Here is a 15,725-nt window from a genome sequence, read left to right on the forward strand (position 1 = left end):
AACAGAGCAACACGGAGCCTAATAACAAGGGGGGGAATTGAGCTGTTTATCTTCTGTGGTGCAGATATCTGATTTTTAAATCTTTGATATTAAGGGTCCTGCTCCGACATCAGTCTGATATCGATTTGGTTTTGTTGTTCTGCGAAAGTGTATAATTTTTTAAGGCACTGTCAACCCCCCCCCTGTCTGGTCTGAAGTCTTCTGACAGTCCAGTTTATTGGGAACCAAAAGAACAGCTGTGAAAGGTTTTATTATATTGTTATAGTTTTGGGATAGTTCCGACTTTCTGATCACTTTCAAGACATTGAGAAAGCATCAAACAATAGAAGAAGAAAAAGAATCGCAGTCTTCACCTCGGACGATATAATGAACATTAAGGACCCTCATTTAGCTCATTCAAACTGGTGGTGAGGACTGAGCCTGAAGCTGGGGATACTGGTACCATTGGGACGTTACCAGTGTTGCTGTTTTAGGTTGTTGTTTCACTTTTGGCTAGAGATCTTCAGTAGTTATTTGGTCGTCTTTGATATATACTGCATTTTTGCCTGTAGGTAGTTTAGGGGGAGGATTTGTCTTTCTTGAATTATTTTGTTTAGAATCAATGTTTAGATAAATGCGACTATTATTGTTCATGGACGTTGGACTTGTCTCTGCATTTGTTTTAATCTTCCCTGGACTCTAGTGGAGTTGACTTTTAAGGAAGCGGTAAAAAACCATAATGATATGACGGTGTCGAGGAAATTAACGATCTGAACCTGTTCATCGATTTACTCCATCCAAACGGAAACACTACTTCTCACTGGACCGACAACAACTCGACATCCGTCTACAAACCGATCAATTACAAGTAAAGTTAGACTCCGCCCACATGAGGACGATGGGACAAACGCTTGTCAAACAAAAGTAAATATCTAATCATCACATCATTAGGTGTATGACCAAATTAGACATGTTAGACACCCGTGTGAAACCATCACTATCACAGAACGTTCTTTCAACCTGTCAATCTACACAGAGGATTTTCTTCTTTGTAAATCTCCAGTACATCAGACTCACTGGAGCCTGAATAAAGAAAATCATGTCAACATTTCCAATAACTCTCTCCGTGTCTCCAGGTGCAGCTGCTGCTGTCAGGTATAGATATTGACTTGCCAGCGAAAGTGTTATATTAGAGTACTGTTGCCCAACATTAAGCAGCTAATTGCCCTTTTCTGACACCTCCATCATTTCTTCTAGGATTCGGAGGCTCGCTGGCCGGATAAAGGTCACGTCGATACAGCCGCTGCCCCCTTGATAGGAGAGAGTGTGATGTTCTGCTGGTGTGACAAAATGATTTCACAGAGTCGTTTCCGAAGGGAGGGTTGCTAAAATGTTTGTTTTGATGTGCTAAACCTATCGGGCGCTTCCAGCACTGTATTTGATGAGTATATCAAACATAGCATTAACCCAGAACAATGGATGAGAGAGAGTATCTGCTTCAAGCAACTGTTTTCATTGATGCAATGTGTTTGACTATTTGCAGAATCTGCTGCAGTTTGAGCCAGCGGTCCAGAATACCACTAACATCTGCCTGCATGGGAATGGATTAAATCGGCAACAGGTCCCGGGTCAGATGACTCTGCAAGAGATGAAGGTTTGAATCGGTAACGTCTGTGATCGGCAGTGATGGAAACGAGCTGCACCCCGGTGAACGAGCTCATCTGGCAGCGAGGTGAGAAAACTCCTCTAACGGCAATGGGAAAGACATTTTTAGCGAGTTTACACGTTTAAAAAACCTGCTAATTTTAAAGTGAACACCAGCTCCATGCAAAGGATGACAGCATGAGGAATGTTCATTACAGTTCAAACATGCATCTCTTAAACATAAAGCAATTGAATAACGACAATTTGGCCAAATTCTCTCATATTCTGTCCTGCTCTCGGCGAGAAAAATAATTAATTGATGTTTTTTAAAAGAGAATAAATCAATTTTTTTTGCCAAATACTGAAATGAAATGATATTACACAACACGCAGGACTCATTCACCAACATCCTTCAGTGCAGAAACAAAGCCAATGTGATAGAAGCGCAGTTTGAAAGCAAACGTTGTCCTTGAAATGTCTTTAAATAATTTCTGAGTTGAATGTTGTGCAGCAACACCGAAAGCACGTCCAGGCCCTAATGGAATTTCACTCACTGCGTTACAACAGGGGGATGTGCGGCGCAGGCTTTTAGCATCATCCAATCTAATTAGTGAAATATCATAACACAATAACACAGTGGCATCTTCTCCCAAACCTAATTAATTGTCTATTTTGGCACAAACGTTTGATGATATCTCACCTAACATCCCACGAACTACAAAAAGCATCACAGCCTCACAAATCGGATATTTTGTTTAACGAAAACAAGGCTGTGATCTTCTGGATTCAGAGATGAATCCAAGGTGCATTCATGTGGCTGTCACGGCTCAGTGGAATTCTGTCAAACGGAGTCTTTACTGTCAGGATGTCGAGCTCATGCGACCACTTTATTACCAGAAAATCCAACCGTGCACAGGACAGGTGAATTGTGGGATATCGCTAAATCACATAAGCTCCGATTGGAGGGTGATTACACTTCTAACCACCGAGCTTCCACGGTTTTGCATGTTTTCTTTTTTCTACCAATAGGTAGCTGCACATGCTGACAATGTTAAATCACGTCACCTGCGGAGTCTCGGAACCAGTGGGCGCACGGCATGAACATCTTATTAGAGGTGTGCTGCCATGCTGGGCTGACTCCCTCACCAGCGGCATATCCCATTAGCACCAGTGCCTTAAAGCCGCAATATCACACAAGTGACCCTGACACAATTCCTCGACTCCCACTCGCAGCAACATCGCCCCGAATAGTTTTTTATTGGCAGAGTGAGCCGGCCCATGTTTTTTTTAAATTTGACCCAATCATCCGCCTTTGAAATCAATCCATCTCGATCGCCGCCTGTTGCGTCTCTTCTGAGTCCCTCCTCCACTCCTCCACTCCTCCACTCCTCCACTCCTCCACTCCTCCGCCTCACGCCATCTGTCTCTCTTTCCTCCCTCCCTCCCAGCAGCCCTCCTTCAAATCGTTTTTTTTCATAACTCCTCCATTTCTCCGGCCTGTCCGCCCTCTGTAGTGTTTCTCTCTTCTCCTCCTGCGGTATTAAACATACATGTCACGCTGCAACCCCCCCCCCCCCCCCCCACACTCCCCCCCGCGTGTAATCGTACCAACTCATCAGCTGATGATTGGAGTGTGGTTGCGCCGACAACCGGGCCACGCCTGATTCATAGCGAGCGCGTGTTTGTCCGTCTCTCCGCCGCCGGCCGGCTCATTATCATTTAGAGCTGCTCGCCGCGCACACTACACACCCACACGGTCTGTCGCCAACTCCTGACAGGAATAAGAATTATGTGAGAGTCCAGATTCTTATAATCACTATTGTGTGGTGCCAAAGTCCAGGGGCCCGGCCTCTCGAGGGCGTCCCTCTGTTCCCACAGGAGACGGTGTTGGTATGTGCCGCTCGTTAGCGCACCCTGTGTCTCTTCTCCGCCCCTCACTCATTCCTTCTCTCTCTGTCTATTAAGGTCTGGAACACAATTATCTCCAGTCTCTCTCTTTCGCCCCCCCATCTCTCCCGATCACTGAGAATGAGAGTCTGCACCACAATTACCCCTGTTCTCTCTCTCTCTCTCTCTCGCTCTCTCTCTCCCTCTTTCATGCACTTTATTCATCCATCCATCCCTCCCTTTTCTCTCTCTCTCTCTCTCTCTCTCTCTCTCTCTCTCTCTCTCTCTCCCTCTTTCATGCACTTTATCCATCCATCCATCCCACCCTTTGTCTCTCTCTCTCTCTCTCTCTCTCTCTCTCTCTCTCTCTCTCCCTCTTTCATGCACTTTATCCATCCATCCATCCCACCCTTAGTCTCTCTCTCTCTCTCTCTCTCTCTCTCTCTCTCTTTCTCTCTCTCCTTCTTTCATGCACTTCATCCATCCCTCCCTCCCTCTGTCTCTCTCTCCCTCTCTCCTCCTCTTGTGGCTTCAGGAGGAGTCTGTGAAGGGAGCAGCCACTGAAATATTTATTGATCTGTTTTCCTCAGTTTTATTTATTTCCCTTTCTTCCCTCTCGCCCGCCCTTCCCCGACGCACAGACCCAGGAACACCTCCAGCGCCACGCGGTGTCAGAGGCGGCGGCGGCGGAGGCTGAAAATCCCAAACATGAAACCATTATTTAGCATTTGTTGCACCCGGTAGTTTTACCCGTGTAAACACAACCAGAAGCGCGAGGTCTGGGATGAGACAGGTGGATGGTTCAGCAGATTTCTGTTGCCTGTATCCGCTGCAGGGGGCGGTTGACAGGAAACACCGAGGTGCTCTCAACAAGTCGTTCACATCTTCTGGCTATTGAAGTAGTAGTAGTAGTAGATGTAGTCATGGCAACAATGCCCTGAGCAATTATAATTACAATGGTATCCGTGTTGGCACAGGACTGAATGGATTCACTGGTGGATCTGACGTTATCTCTGCGTAATTAAGGGGCTTCCGTGCCACGGTGCGTCCCGGTGGTAAATATCACGGCAGCTCACCAGGAGGTTTGAGGTTAGTCCAACGGCCGTCACTTTAAATAATGTTTCTCTCCAGCCTTGTGTTGTAGGACAAAACTTCCATACACACACAACCACACACACACACACACACAAGGGAAGGATCACACACATATAAACACATGCACACACACAGCGAGAGACAAAACACACACATACACAGAGCAAAGTCCCATCACCAGGCACGGCCTGCATTAGTGCCTAAGCCTTTTCCATTGATTTGCCGGCGAGCTCCTTGTCTTTCGGTAATGAGGACAGGGAGAGAAGCGGGACCCTCGTCCCTGCCGGCTCCCCGAGGACAAGCCGCCTGCACTAATCTGAATTGTGTTTCCAATGATGCTAACTCCCTGGCACACAAAAAGGACTGGAAGGAAGAAGAATAGAGGAAAGAAAACCACACAGCTCTTTCTCTTCTCTCTCCCCCCCCCCCCTCGATCATTTCTCTTAAATGTCAAACATCTGCACATTGCGAAACAAGAAAACATCTGGTTTTCTCCTCCTCTCTGCCCCCCCCCCCCCCCCCCGACAGACTGCTGCTCTATCTGCAGTGTGTACTGAAGCCTCTGAAGACCAAATGGAAGAGCCTTCCAATCTGCAGGCATCATTGATCCCCCCTAAATGAACACTATCGAACAGAAATCAATGAAAGTTATTAATACCTGTGCTCACGTGTGCATGTATAAAGACGTCCCCTCGTCTTCCTCACGGCTCGGCTCCATTGATTTACTTCTCGTGCCTTCTGAGGGGGGGAGGTCGGTGGAATTCGTACTTCCCAGTGGTCGAAGTAAAGGAACCATTCCACAGAGTACCCATGCATACATTCATTTCTCCGTGTGGGGGTGTGTGGGGGTGCGTGGGCCCGATGGTTGATGTGAGTACATGAGCCTCCACTTATCCCTGCCTCTACAGCCACTCCGCTCCCTCTCGAATGATCCTTCCCCCGTCACTAAATAAAACACTGGCCCTTCTCGTTTGTTACACTGGGAGCCCTCAGCTCATTTTCATATTCACAGCCGGACCGACACACGTCTTTGAGCCGGGACCGGGACGCAGGGAGGACAGGGGGGAGGTTGTACCGGAGCGAATTACTACAGTAATTAAACACGGTATAACTACCTGTCCTGGGTTGAAAGCGGTCCCAGTTCCTTTCCATTACACTGAACTCCATATATTAACTGTAATTATAATTGCAAACAAGCCTTGCTGTAATCATTATTTATGACACTGACACTATGTGTAATTGCCAACCATCCCCCCCCAACCAATATGTGAGGCCCGGTGAAGTGTTTATCAAAACCGACAGGAGAAATCTCAAGGGCAGCGGGCTTGGCAACACAGACGCTCACCATCCTCAGAGGATTTGAACCCGTGACCCCCCCCCCCCCCCGCGCTGACCAGAACCAGTGGCTGCTAACACGAGAGAGGGGATGCAGGGTTCAGCTCTGGCGCGGCAGGTTGTGGGGTCACCTGCTCACGGGTTATAGATCTCTGCCTGGCCTGTAATTGGAAACAAGGCAGAGGACCACGGCTTCAGGGCACAATAATGAATACGACTCCGGATTATTGTCTGTTCTGGTAATCTGCTTTTGCTGGAACCTGCCACCCCTTCGTAAAGAGTGTGAGCCGCTTCTTTCAGGCCAGAGGTATATAAACGTCTCAGCGCCAGGTGCAATAGGTTCAAACATTTCTTTTTTACTGCTAATTTACACTCGGTGCAGGTACCCAAAAAGACAGTCCAAGTTTTACGACCCTATTGTCTGTGTGCCTATTGTTTTTTTTTCTTACTTGTTCTTGCTTAACTGGCTTTGGTGGGTTTGTTTTTGCTGCAAGACCATATTTCATGAAGGGTAATAAAGGCTGAATGGAACTGGTTGATGTGGAGTCTGTCCTGTTTTGGTCGGGTGGTGTTTTAATTTTGACAAATCGATTCTCTGTGGATTTATGTGGAGTTTGCATACAACAACAACCTCACACCTTCTCTTCCATCCCTGTCAGAACAAGGTCAAAGCACAGTGGCAATTCCTTAAGGCACTATCTCTGCTCCACTATATGGGGGGGAATAGATTCAGAGAGTGATGTGGAATGTGCACCATGGGCCACCACACACCAGTGAGAAGGGGGAAAGTGAAACCCAGCAGAGACCACAGACACACTCTAGGCTGGTTCAACCTCCAACCCCTTGTCTCCGAGGCTCTTGAGACCAAATGCAGACCCGGTCCAACCCTTGCAGATAGATGAAACCTGCCAGGATGGCTGAGCGCTTCTAAGCCAAACACGGAGAACAACAGCACACACAGAAAACATGGATTTCAAAGGGAGGGAGAAAAAGCAGAGGCCCCTCCAGAATAGGAGCGCAAGGCATCTGTTGATGCTGGCATCTCCCTTCTCTTCATCCCCAAGCCAAGGCTGGTGATCCAGCTGAGTGTGTGTGGAAGTGTGTGTGTGTGTCTGTGAGGGGGTAGGGAAGAAGGGGGGGTGGCTTCATGCTAACATGTGCAATGCGCACTGACCCCACTTGGCCCCAATATGCTGCTGAAACAAGAAGAATGGTTGGCTACAAAGCGACCCTGCCTGTGTTCACCTGTGTTCCTGTCTTGTACACTTCCTCTTCCAGGAAGGCCATTTGTGGCAGTTCACGTTGGGAGGAAGAACCATCTGCTGGGCTGTTTCCATGTTAGATTAATAAATATCTTGCAGTATTTGCATTGTTGGAGATCTGTCGGGCAGAAATCTGTCAGCTAACGATGAACATACAGGATTAACATGATATTCTCTGGGATATAACCTTAACCGCCCTCTGCTGTGACCCTTGCTGGAAAAGCAATTTCTCTTGTCATCTTCAATTCCCCCCCGAGTCAATGACGGCCCTGTTGTCATGCTCAGATCTTGCAGGTTTGTGTCACAACAGAAAAAACGTCCGTAAAGTCGTAAATTGCTTAATTCCTCGCACGTGTCTGGTCTCATAGATGAAACAGGTTTTGATTCACCGCAGACAGCTGTGTGCCAGATACACACATATACTGTTTTATTCTTTGGATGAGTCTGCACTTGGCCATCCACTCTGCTTGAGTTACGGCTCTCACACATTTAAAGTGAAAAGGGAGAGTAAATCAGTGGCGTGGCAGCAGCTGACATCCCACATGTGGTTCTTGGTTCGTGCGATCGAACGCCAAGCCACTGTGTTACCTCTGAACGGCCAATCGGTGTTTTACAGCCCAGAAATTGCTTTTTCAACGTGGTTGGCACAGGACTGCAACAGATTTCATTGTTTCTAAGGGCACTGAAGATAAAACGCCCCGCTCTCTCCCTTAATAAATATGTGTCCTGCATAAAGTGAAGTGGCTAAATGAGTGATAGCCACTGCCAAGGGGAAGACATGTCTCCAGATGAATAAAATACTGTCCAAGCCACACAATCATTCAGAGGAAGTTGCATTATACATCATTAAGCAGAAGATAATCACTCACAAACAATCTGCTCGGCTGATGTGGTGAAACGTTTGCGCAACCACATACCACAACCGGCCGGACCATCACAGGAACACATAGAGAGGATTAGTCCAGTGCTGCATGATTTATCAAGTAAAGCGGCTGGTGCCCTTTTAACAGCCGTGTTCATCCTTTATAATGCATGCTCTCCGCCATGAAAGATGGACATGTTGTGGACCGGCAGGGAGTAAGAGCGGGGGGGGGGGGGGTGAGATCCACCTCCGAGATGAATGAGATTCACATGTGCTGCAATGTGCACGGCTCCCATCAATATCCAATCACTCCTCAATTGTGGCTCGCAGGACTGGTAACACCTTCACGCTGCAGAGCCCCCAGGTTCCGAGGGCTGGAGGCCTGAGGGGAGACCTAAATGTGGTTGTGGGGTCGGTCTGTGACGATTGTGTTTTGTGTTTGTGTGCGTCCTGCCGGGTTGTCCGTCTGCTCTCTGCCTGGTGCGGAGAAGGGCCTCGCTGTGCGGTGAGCCAACCGTGACCAGCTGGGCTCTCCTGCCCGAAAGGAGCTCACGAGCAGGAGGCTGTAGCCCCCCCCCCCCCCCCCGTCCGCCTCTGCAGGTTGTTAACCTCACATCTCATTGCTCTGACACATCAATTATTGTTATTAAGGGCTGGAGTAATTTATTTATATAGTGATTTCCCCCATGGATGAAGGCAGGACTAATTGAGCCAGGTGTATTTGTGTGTGAGCGTTTATGGTAGATGGGCGGGGGGGGGGGGGGCAAATAGAAGGTGGGACATCCCAAGGTGCATTGTGTGGATATTAGAGGTTGACATGATGACAAATGGGAAATGGTTTTAAATAGTCCCCGGTTAATGCTTCCTGTGGACGACAGCAACACATCGACACCCACTCAGTGTGTAAGTCATGATGAAGCAGTTTGAAATGTCATCTGAATCCTCACGATTTGGTCAAATTATCTCCACACGCTTCAGGCTCTTAACTGGAGACATCTTTAGAGCAGATGAATGAAGTGTGCTTGTGCCTCGTGCCTGGAGCGGTGAGGGAGATGGTTTAAATCCCGGTGATAAAAGAGAGAATCAAGGGCTTGACTACCCAGTCAGTCAGTTTGTGTTTGACGCCCCCCCAACCCTTCCAAACCCCAAACCCCCCCAGCTGTCCATCCATCACCATTTATCTCCATGTCTCTCTTGACCTTGGTTTTTGAAGTGAGAGAACAAAACGCAGTCTTTCTCTTGTGTGTCTTGTTGAATCTTTGCACATATACTGACATTAACCCACCCCCATCCCCTCCTCCCCTCTACACACACACACACACCTACACCAACGACCCCCACCCCCCCACACCATCCTCTTTTTGCACTGGTGGTGCGTGGGACCCGGGACCCATTCACGTCACGTAAAGGAATGTCCACAAATGACTGCATGGGGATGGGAGTCTATTATTTTTCTTTTCTCCCGCATAGTAAACAGCTTAACACGCACCGGCCACCGCGCACATCACCGAACCACGAGGTTGGCTTGGAGATGAACCTGGCGCTGCGCTCTCACGCACACGCTCACGCACGCGGACACCCCCCCCCCCCCCCCCCCCCCCCTCTCTCTCTCCCGACGCTATCCTGATTGTATCTGTGTGGGCAAATGGAAAGCATGGAGCGCAGCGGCAGCGCGGACACGCGTGATTCACAGGCAGGAACACCCCCCTCCCCACACGCACTCCCCCCACCCCAGCCCCCTACCTCCCCTCTTCTCCACCTCCACCCCCTTCTTCTTCTGCTTCTCCTCCTCATCATTAGTATTCACCTCCACCGCCGTTTTCTGAAAAATGAAAGGCGAGGATGCGTGTGCGTGGCGAGGCAGCATCGGCAAAGTGGCTCGTTAGAACTTACCTTTCGACAGCAGAACCAGGATCACGCCAGCGAACGCGTTCCACAAGCGGGGGCAGCCCATGGTGGAGTTGTGATGGATTTTCCGCTTGTTATTGCAGCCTCGGTATTCCTCCTCTTATCGAGCCGTGGCGCACAATCTGGTGTGTGAAGACACGGAGCCAGTGGACGGATGTGAGCGGCAATAGTCCCAACGTCTCTACACGTGACTGGGAAAAACACCAGTCTTCACTTTTTCCCTGTGATGATGGAGACCAGGCGAGGAGAGGAGAGGGGGGGGGGGGTGTTTATCTTCTCCTGTGCAGAATCTCTCAGCCAGCCCAAAAAAAATGATCAGCCCAGGAAAAAGCACAAATATCCCAGACACTTAGTTTTGCCTTTTTTAAGAAAAGAGACAAATCTATGAAAATGCACGAGGAGCAGCAGAAGGTCAATGTGTCGCTGTCCAGGGACTTTACAAAAAGATGGTTGTTTCAGGCAGAGAAGGGGATGAAGGGTCCGTGCGTCCTGACCAGTCGCGAGTCGCCGCTTGTGCCTCGATCAGCCCGGGAGCCTCTGTTGGTATGCAGCGCGTCTCGTCGCTCCGCACTCGGCGCGTCGCAGCCAGCAAACACCGAACGCGAGGCGCGCAAGACGCGAGGTGTGATCGACAGCTCGATCGGGGCCCTTCCTCCCAATCACCGGGCCCGGGGAAGGAGGCGGGATTTACGATCGCACCGATGCCCGGCGCAGAGAGGCCGGCGGAGGCGCGTCGCCGGCCAATCGGGGGCTGCGCGGTGGGCGGGCGGAGAGCGAGGCGACGCGCGGCGCGGGGATAATGCAATGTGATTTATAGCCAGTCCGGTGTTGCTGCAGTACTCAGAGAGAAAACAGTCCACGGGGGGACAGGCGGGCATAATAAGTACAGGGACAGAGGTGGAGGGGGGAGCGAGGGGCAGGTGGAGCCATATGGACTCCTGCGGCCGCGCGCGTAATTTGGAGACGTTGTATGAAACAAGGAGGAGGCGGAGTGACAGGTTGTGCTGCTGATGAGCAGATGTTACCCAACTGCGGATAATGGATATTGTCGGAGCGGAGGAGGAGGAGAAGCGTGTAAAGTGAGGAAACCTGCAGCCGTGCACGAGGTATCTACGTGACCAATAAAGAGAGAAACTTGAATTGATGAGTGCGATGATAACAGATCCAGATGCCTCCGCTCAGAGAAAAGGAAGATGAGAAGCAGTGATTTGTTGGATGTGTGTTGAGATGGGGCCATTTCTACTGGATGGTAATATCTCGGATTGAAATATTTAAATCTAAGTTATGGAGGAGACGACCAGAGTCATATTTCTGTTTCCCAACTCAATTGAAATGGGAAATGGACAGAGTTAAATGGCACTTTTCTGGACCGTCTCATTCACCTGCTCATATTCACACAGGAGCAGCTGGAGGTTGGGTTTCTGTTTCCAGGACACTTTGCCACACGGTCGCTCTGATGCCGTCCCACGTCAACACAGTTGGCTTGAAACCCACATTGATTCGATAAGGTTTCATTAGCCCCTTCATGAGTGTCCTTCACCGTCTACAGATTTCAACCCAACTCACATTCTAGGGGAGATTTTGAAAAGGATGTCTTGACAGTGATCTCCACCGTCGTCAAAACACAAAATGAGGGCTTGTAGTTGGTAGATTGTGTTTCATTAAAGAGTTCCATGGTGAGCTCATTGGTGAACACATCATTTCTGTGGACGCTACTCGAGTTCATCAACAAGTTCATCATCTTTGTCGCACAATCATAACCTGCCGCTGCAAACTATAGTGAGCAAAATGTCCCGCACACACAGATAAATAGAAACATAGTCAGTGTCTGCAACCACTTTCATGCAGGAGGCAGGACACAAGATGTACATTTTGTTGTGGAAATCATGTGTTGTTGTTTACAGCTCATCTGCATTGGCTCATATCTCCAATATGTAAGGTACCTCTTTTTCTTTTGTTTGCAGTTTGTCATCCTTCATGTGTTAGAAGCGACATCAACACGCCCACTTACTCGCTGTGAATTTCCGAGACATTTTTCCTGCTGTATTCTCGCTCTGCCTCACTCGGACGTTTCACCAGGGGTCTGTCGGGAGATGCTCCAGAAACTGTCTGGAGCATCTGACTCTGACATTTGCGTCCTCACCCACAGCCACTCTGAATATGTTTCAGGAAAATATCCAGACTTCAGTGCATGTCTGAAAGCAGCTTATGACGTTTCACGTTGATTTTTTAAAGAATCTGTCACCCAGCTGTAGGTTGTGGGTGGACGGGGCTTGTCAGAGCAGGTTGTAACAGCGCCACAGAAAACACCATCTGATCTGACTGTTGACTTAATGGCAGGCGACATAAACCCTGTTAGGAAGACAGTTTATATTTATGCAGAGGTACTTGTGAAGCATTCATAAACATGTTCATCGCTCGGTCTCTGTGCTGCGACAGATACTAAACATGCAGTTGACTCTAGTATAAAGATTTGATTTTCAATAAAAGACCATTTGCAAGATGTGCTGATCAGGTTTGAAACTAGCAGCCCTGAGACAGACACATGGCAATAATATGAGAAGCCGTGAAACTCTCTAAAGTAAAAACTTGAACCTATATTTGACAGTTCATTACAGTCATTGCATCATATCCTTGGTCCCCCCTCAGTCAGAAACATAAGCACACACACACACAGACACGTTGCCCACCAGGTCCATTTCTGCAGAATTTCCTGCATATCTAAAATTGTTATTTCCCTCATAAATGATAAATTATTCCACTTCTGACTGATTAACTTGTTTCTTTATCCTCCACGCAACCAAATCAATGCTTTATTATCGCTGAGTGCATAAGTAATAAACCACTGCTTGACGGTGAGTGGTTTTTGGACAGAGTTAGAATAAATACAGCGAAGGATAAACTGACTGCTTATCCTCCCCAGAAGATGGAGAGATAAAGGTGAACGGGGGAAAAAGCCAATCAAAGTCCTGCGTTAGTTATTTACAGTGTGGGATTTGTTTGTAAATACCTATTACTCTCTATTTTTTAAGTTTGACATGTTGACGATGTTCACCACCACCTCGTTGCAATTTTTTTTTAGATTTCCCTTTCAGATAGACAGATAGATTGATATATAACAGCAACAAAGCAACAATAACAACAATGACAATGCAAATATGTGAATGAAGGGAACAGGCTCAGTCTTCGGCCTGAGGGAAACCCCGATTCATCACGGATTATACACCCGTAACTATATTGTTTGTTCAAAACAAGCGGAGCACAGTAGAGTGCTGTTCGTCTAATCAGCGCCTCCTCCTCCTCCTCCTCCTTCTCCTCCTCCTCCTCCTCCTCTCATTTGGACTTACAGTGTTCGCCGCAGGACACTTATTGTACAGTGGCGCGGAGACACCGGCTCTGCGTGACGCTCACAACACCGATCCCGGCAAAAAACCCACACCGTGCATTCTGTTTACAAAGCTTCGTTAATGGAAAATCGTGATTGCAATCAGCGGTTCAGCTGGGTTCCCGTGTACTCCCAGATATTATTTATAGACCTGTCACAAGTTGCAGTTTGTTTGCACCGCGTTGTTCCGAGTCATTCGACGAGAGGAGGAGAAAACACCTGCAGAAATGTTGACACGAATTTGCATTTTGACTCAGGTCTTACAAAGCCAATTACCCTCAGACCGCGCAGCTCCCATCACAGCGGGTGACATCCAGAGCGCAGGGGAAGCGGCTCTGCAAGGAGGCCGCGGTGGATTTCATAGGGCTGAATCCCAATGTGCGTCCATGCTTGCAGACAGAGACATTGTGTTTTTTTTTTGTATTACACGTACAGTGACATCTTTACCATCGGAATGGGTTTATCATAGGTTTTGTATGGTAAAAGCCCAGGGCTGGAATAAACAGGAAAGGAAAGGAGCTGGATGTTATCGCTCTATATCCTCTGGCTCTTCAGTTTAGACTCATCTTCTCCGTCTGGTGCGACGCTTTCAAATGTCATCGACCTAATAATCATTAATATGAGCATTTGGCTGAACTGCAGAGGATTCTGGAGACTTGGAAATACTGAGACTCATTCAGACGACTCATAACTAATACTACATGCTGGAAAAAGACGTTTATTGTTCAGACAGAGAAAGAGAAAAACTCGAAAAGACCAAAAAAATCTAATAAAGGTCAGTGGACGAGAGGCAGAGGGAAGTATGAGTTTAATGTTAGAAATGTGTGTGTCTGTGTGTGTGTGTGTGTGTGTGTGTGTGTGTTTGCTTGCTCACTAAATTAAAAATGTTGGCTGAAGGCTAAGTGATGCAAAATTCAAGTGAAGGCAAAAGCTTCTGTCCAGCAGTAATGTTTAAAGGGGATGGAACATAATGCAGCACTGAGGCCTCACTGGTCTCACAGGATAGGCCGACTTCCTCTTCCTTGAAGGCAACACTAATTAGAGTAGTCATCTTAGTGCTCTGACCTTTTGTAGATTTGCTCGTTTTTTACCTTTAGTCTCTCGGCCGCGACTTTTATAACAACTCGTTTTTCTACTTATTGATTCAAATGCAAAAAAAAAAAAAGTTACACTGTCACAGTCTCTGTGTTTAATGACTTCGCTGAGCGACCATGTTTTAGTCTGTCCCACTGTTCTGACCTAACAAGCTGCTCGGGCTGTCATGGTGAGGTCAGAGCAAAGATGATTTTTCTCTTGTTTCTTTGAGTGTTAAGTCCCAGTGATTGGGGCTTTGCTGTAGCTCATGATCAATGGTAGAGTTTGACTGACTGTCCACAGTATGTGCATCATTACTTAGCGAGGGAGGAAAAGTGAGGCAAGTAAGATGTATTGTGACCTAACCACATTTTGCAGCAAGCTATTTAAAGGATGCAAGATGGAAATGTCCCTGGCTTTCTTGACTTCAACAGCACTGTTCCCGAAGGCCCTTCCCCATGAGTAGTGGGTCCACGTGGTGGTGGCTCCATGTTGTTGTTTTGGGATGGTCTACCAGATGCTCGCCAGTGAGCTCCCCTCCCGGGTCTGACTCCAGGAGACGGCCCTGGTTTCCCTTTTCTGGATGGGTTCACCAACTCCATGGTGCCTCTACATAAGGGTTTTCTGATTCGTACCTTGTCTGGGACCATTTTGCCCGATAAGGGCTGGTTCCACAAACAACACTAAGTCCCTGCAGGTTCACAAGGACACACAAACCCCTCCACCATGATACGATGGTAATTCACAGAGGAGAAATGACTGAAAGATCGAGATTGTAGGTACAAGCAGGAAACAAGAAGATTTCATACATGGGGAGGGAGCTCAGTGAAGAACCACTGAACCTTCACATTGAAATTGGATAGTTGAGGTAGTTGGGGCAAGTCGTCAGGATTCCTCCTTGGCACCTTGTGTTTACCGGGCATGCTCCACCAGAAGGAGAACCCGGGAGAGACCCAAAACCTGCTGGAGGTATCACATATCCAATCTGGCCTTAGAATACTTGGCTGTGGAGTGGGACACCTGGTGCACTCTTCTTGGTTAACTTAGTCCCTGAGCAGAAATTAGAGTACTTTCCCTTCCAAACTGATTATAAAGCAGTCCAATACTTTCATGTGAGATGTTGGCACCTTGACTGTAAGGACAAACACAGGAGGACACCTTGCCAGGCCTGTTTTGGGGAGCGGAGCACTTTATACAAACATGTCTGACTCGGGAGGCCATGGGAACCTGTCCCTGAAGTGTCTGCTGTAGAGCTCTAGTTGGGCTGTGACATCCCAACCACCCTGTTTAGTAT

At 48.0% G+C, this 15,725-nt stretch overlaps 1 protein-coding gene across 1 annotated transcript in view; it reads right to left on the minus strand.

The window, feature by feature from the left end:
• iglon5 (IgLON family member 5) overlaps positions 1–10,496 on the minus strand; it is a gene marked incomplete in the record, with an annotated part of 90,347 nt that extends 79,851 nt beyond the window's left edge. The window contains 1 exon segment of the mRNA XM_062399572.1: positions 9,958–10,496. Within this exon segment, the coding sequence (XP_062255556.1) occupies positions 9,958–10,018 (61 nt within the window).
• Positions 10,497–15,725: the final 5,229 nt, after the last annotated feature.

This window comes from Platichthys flesus, chromosome 11, assembly GCF_949316205.1.
Source record: "Platichthys flesus chromosome 11, fPlaFle2.1, whole genome shotgun sequence".
Classification (NCBI taxonomy): Eukaryota; Metazoa; Chordata; class Actinopteri; order Pleuronectiformes; family Pleuronectidae; genus Platichthys; species Platichthys flesus.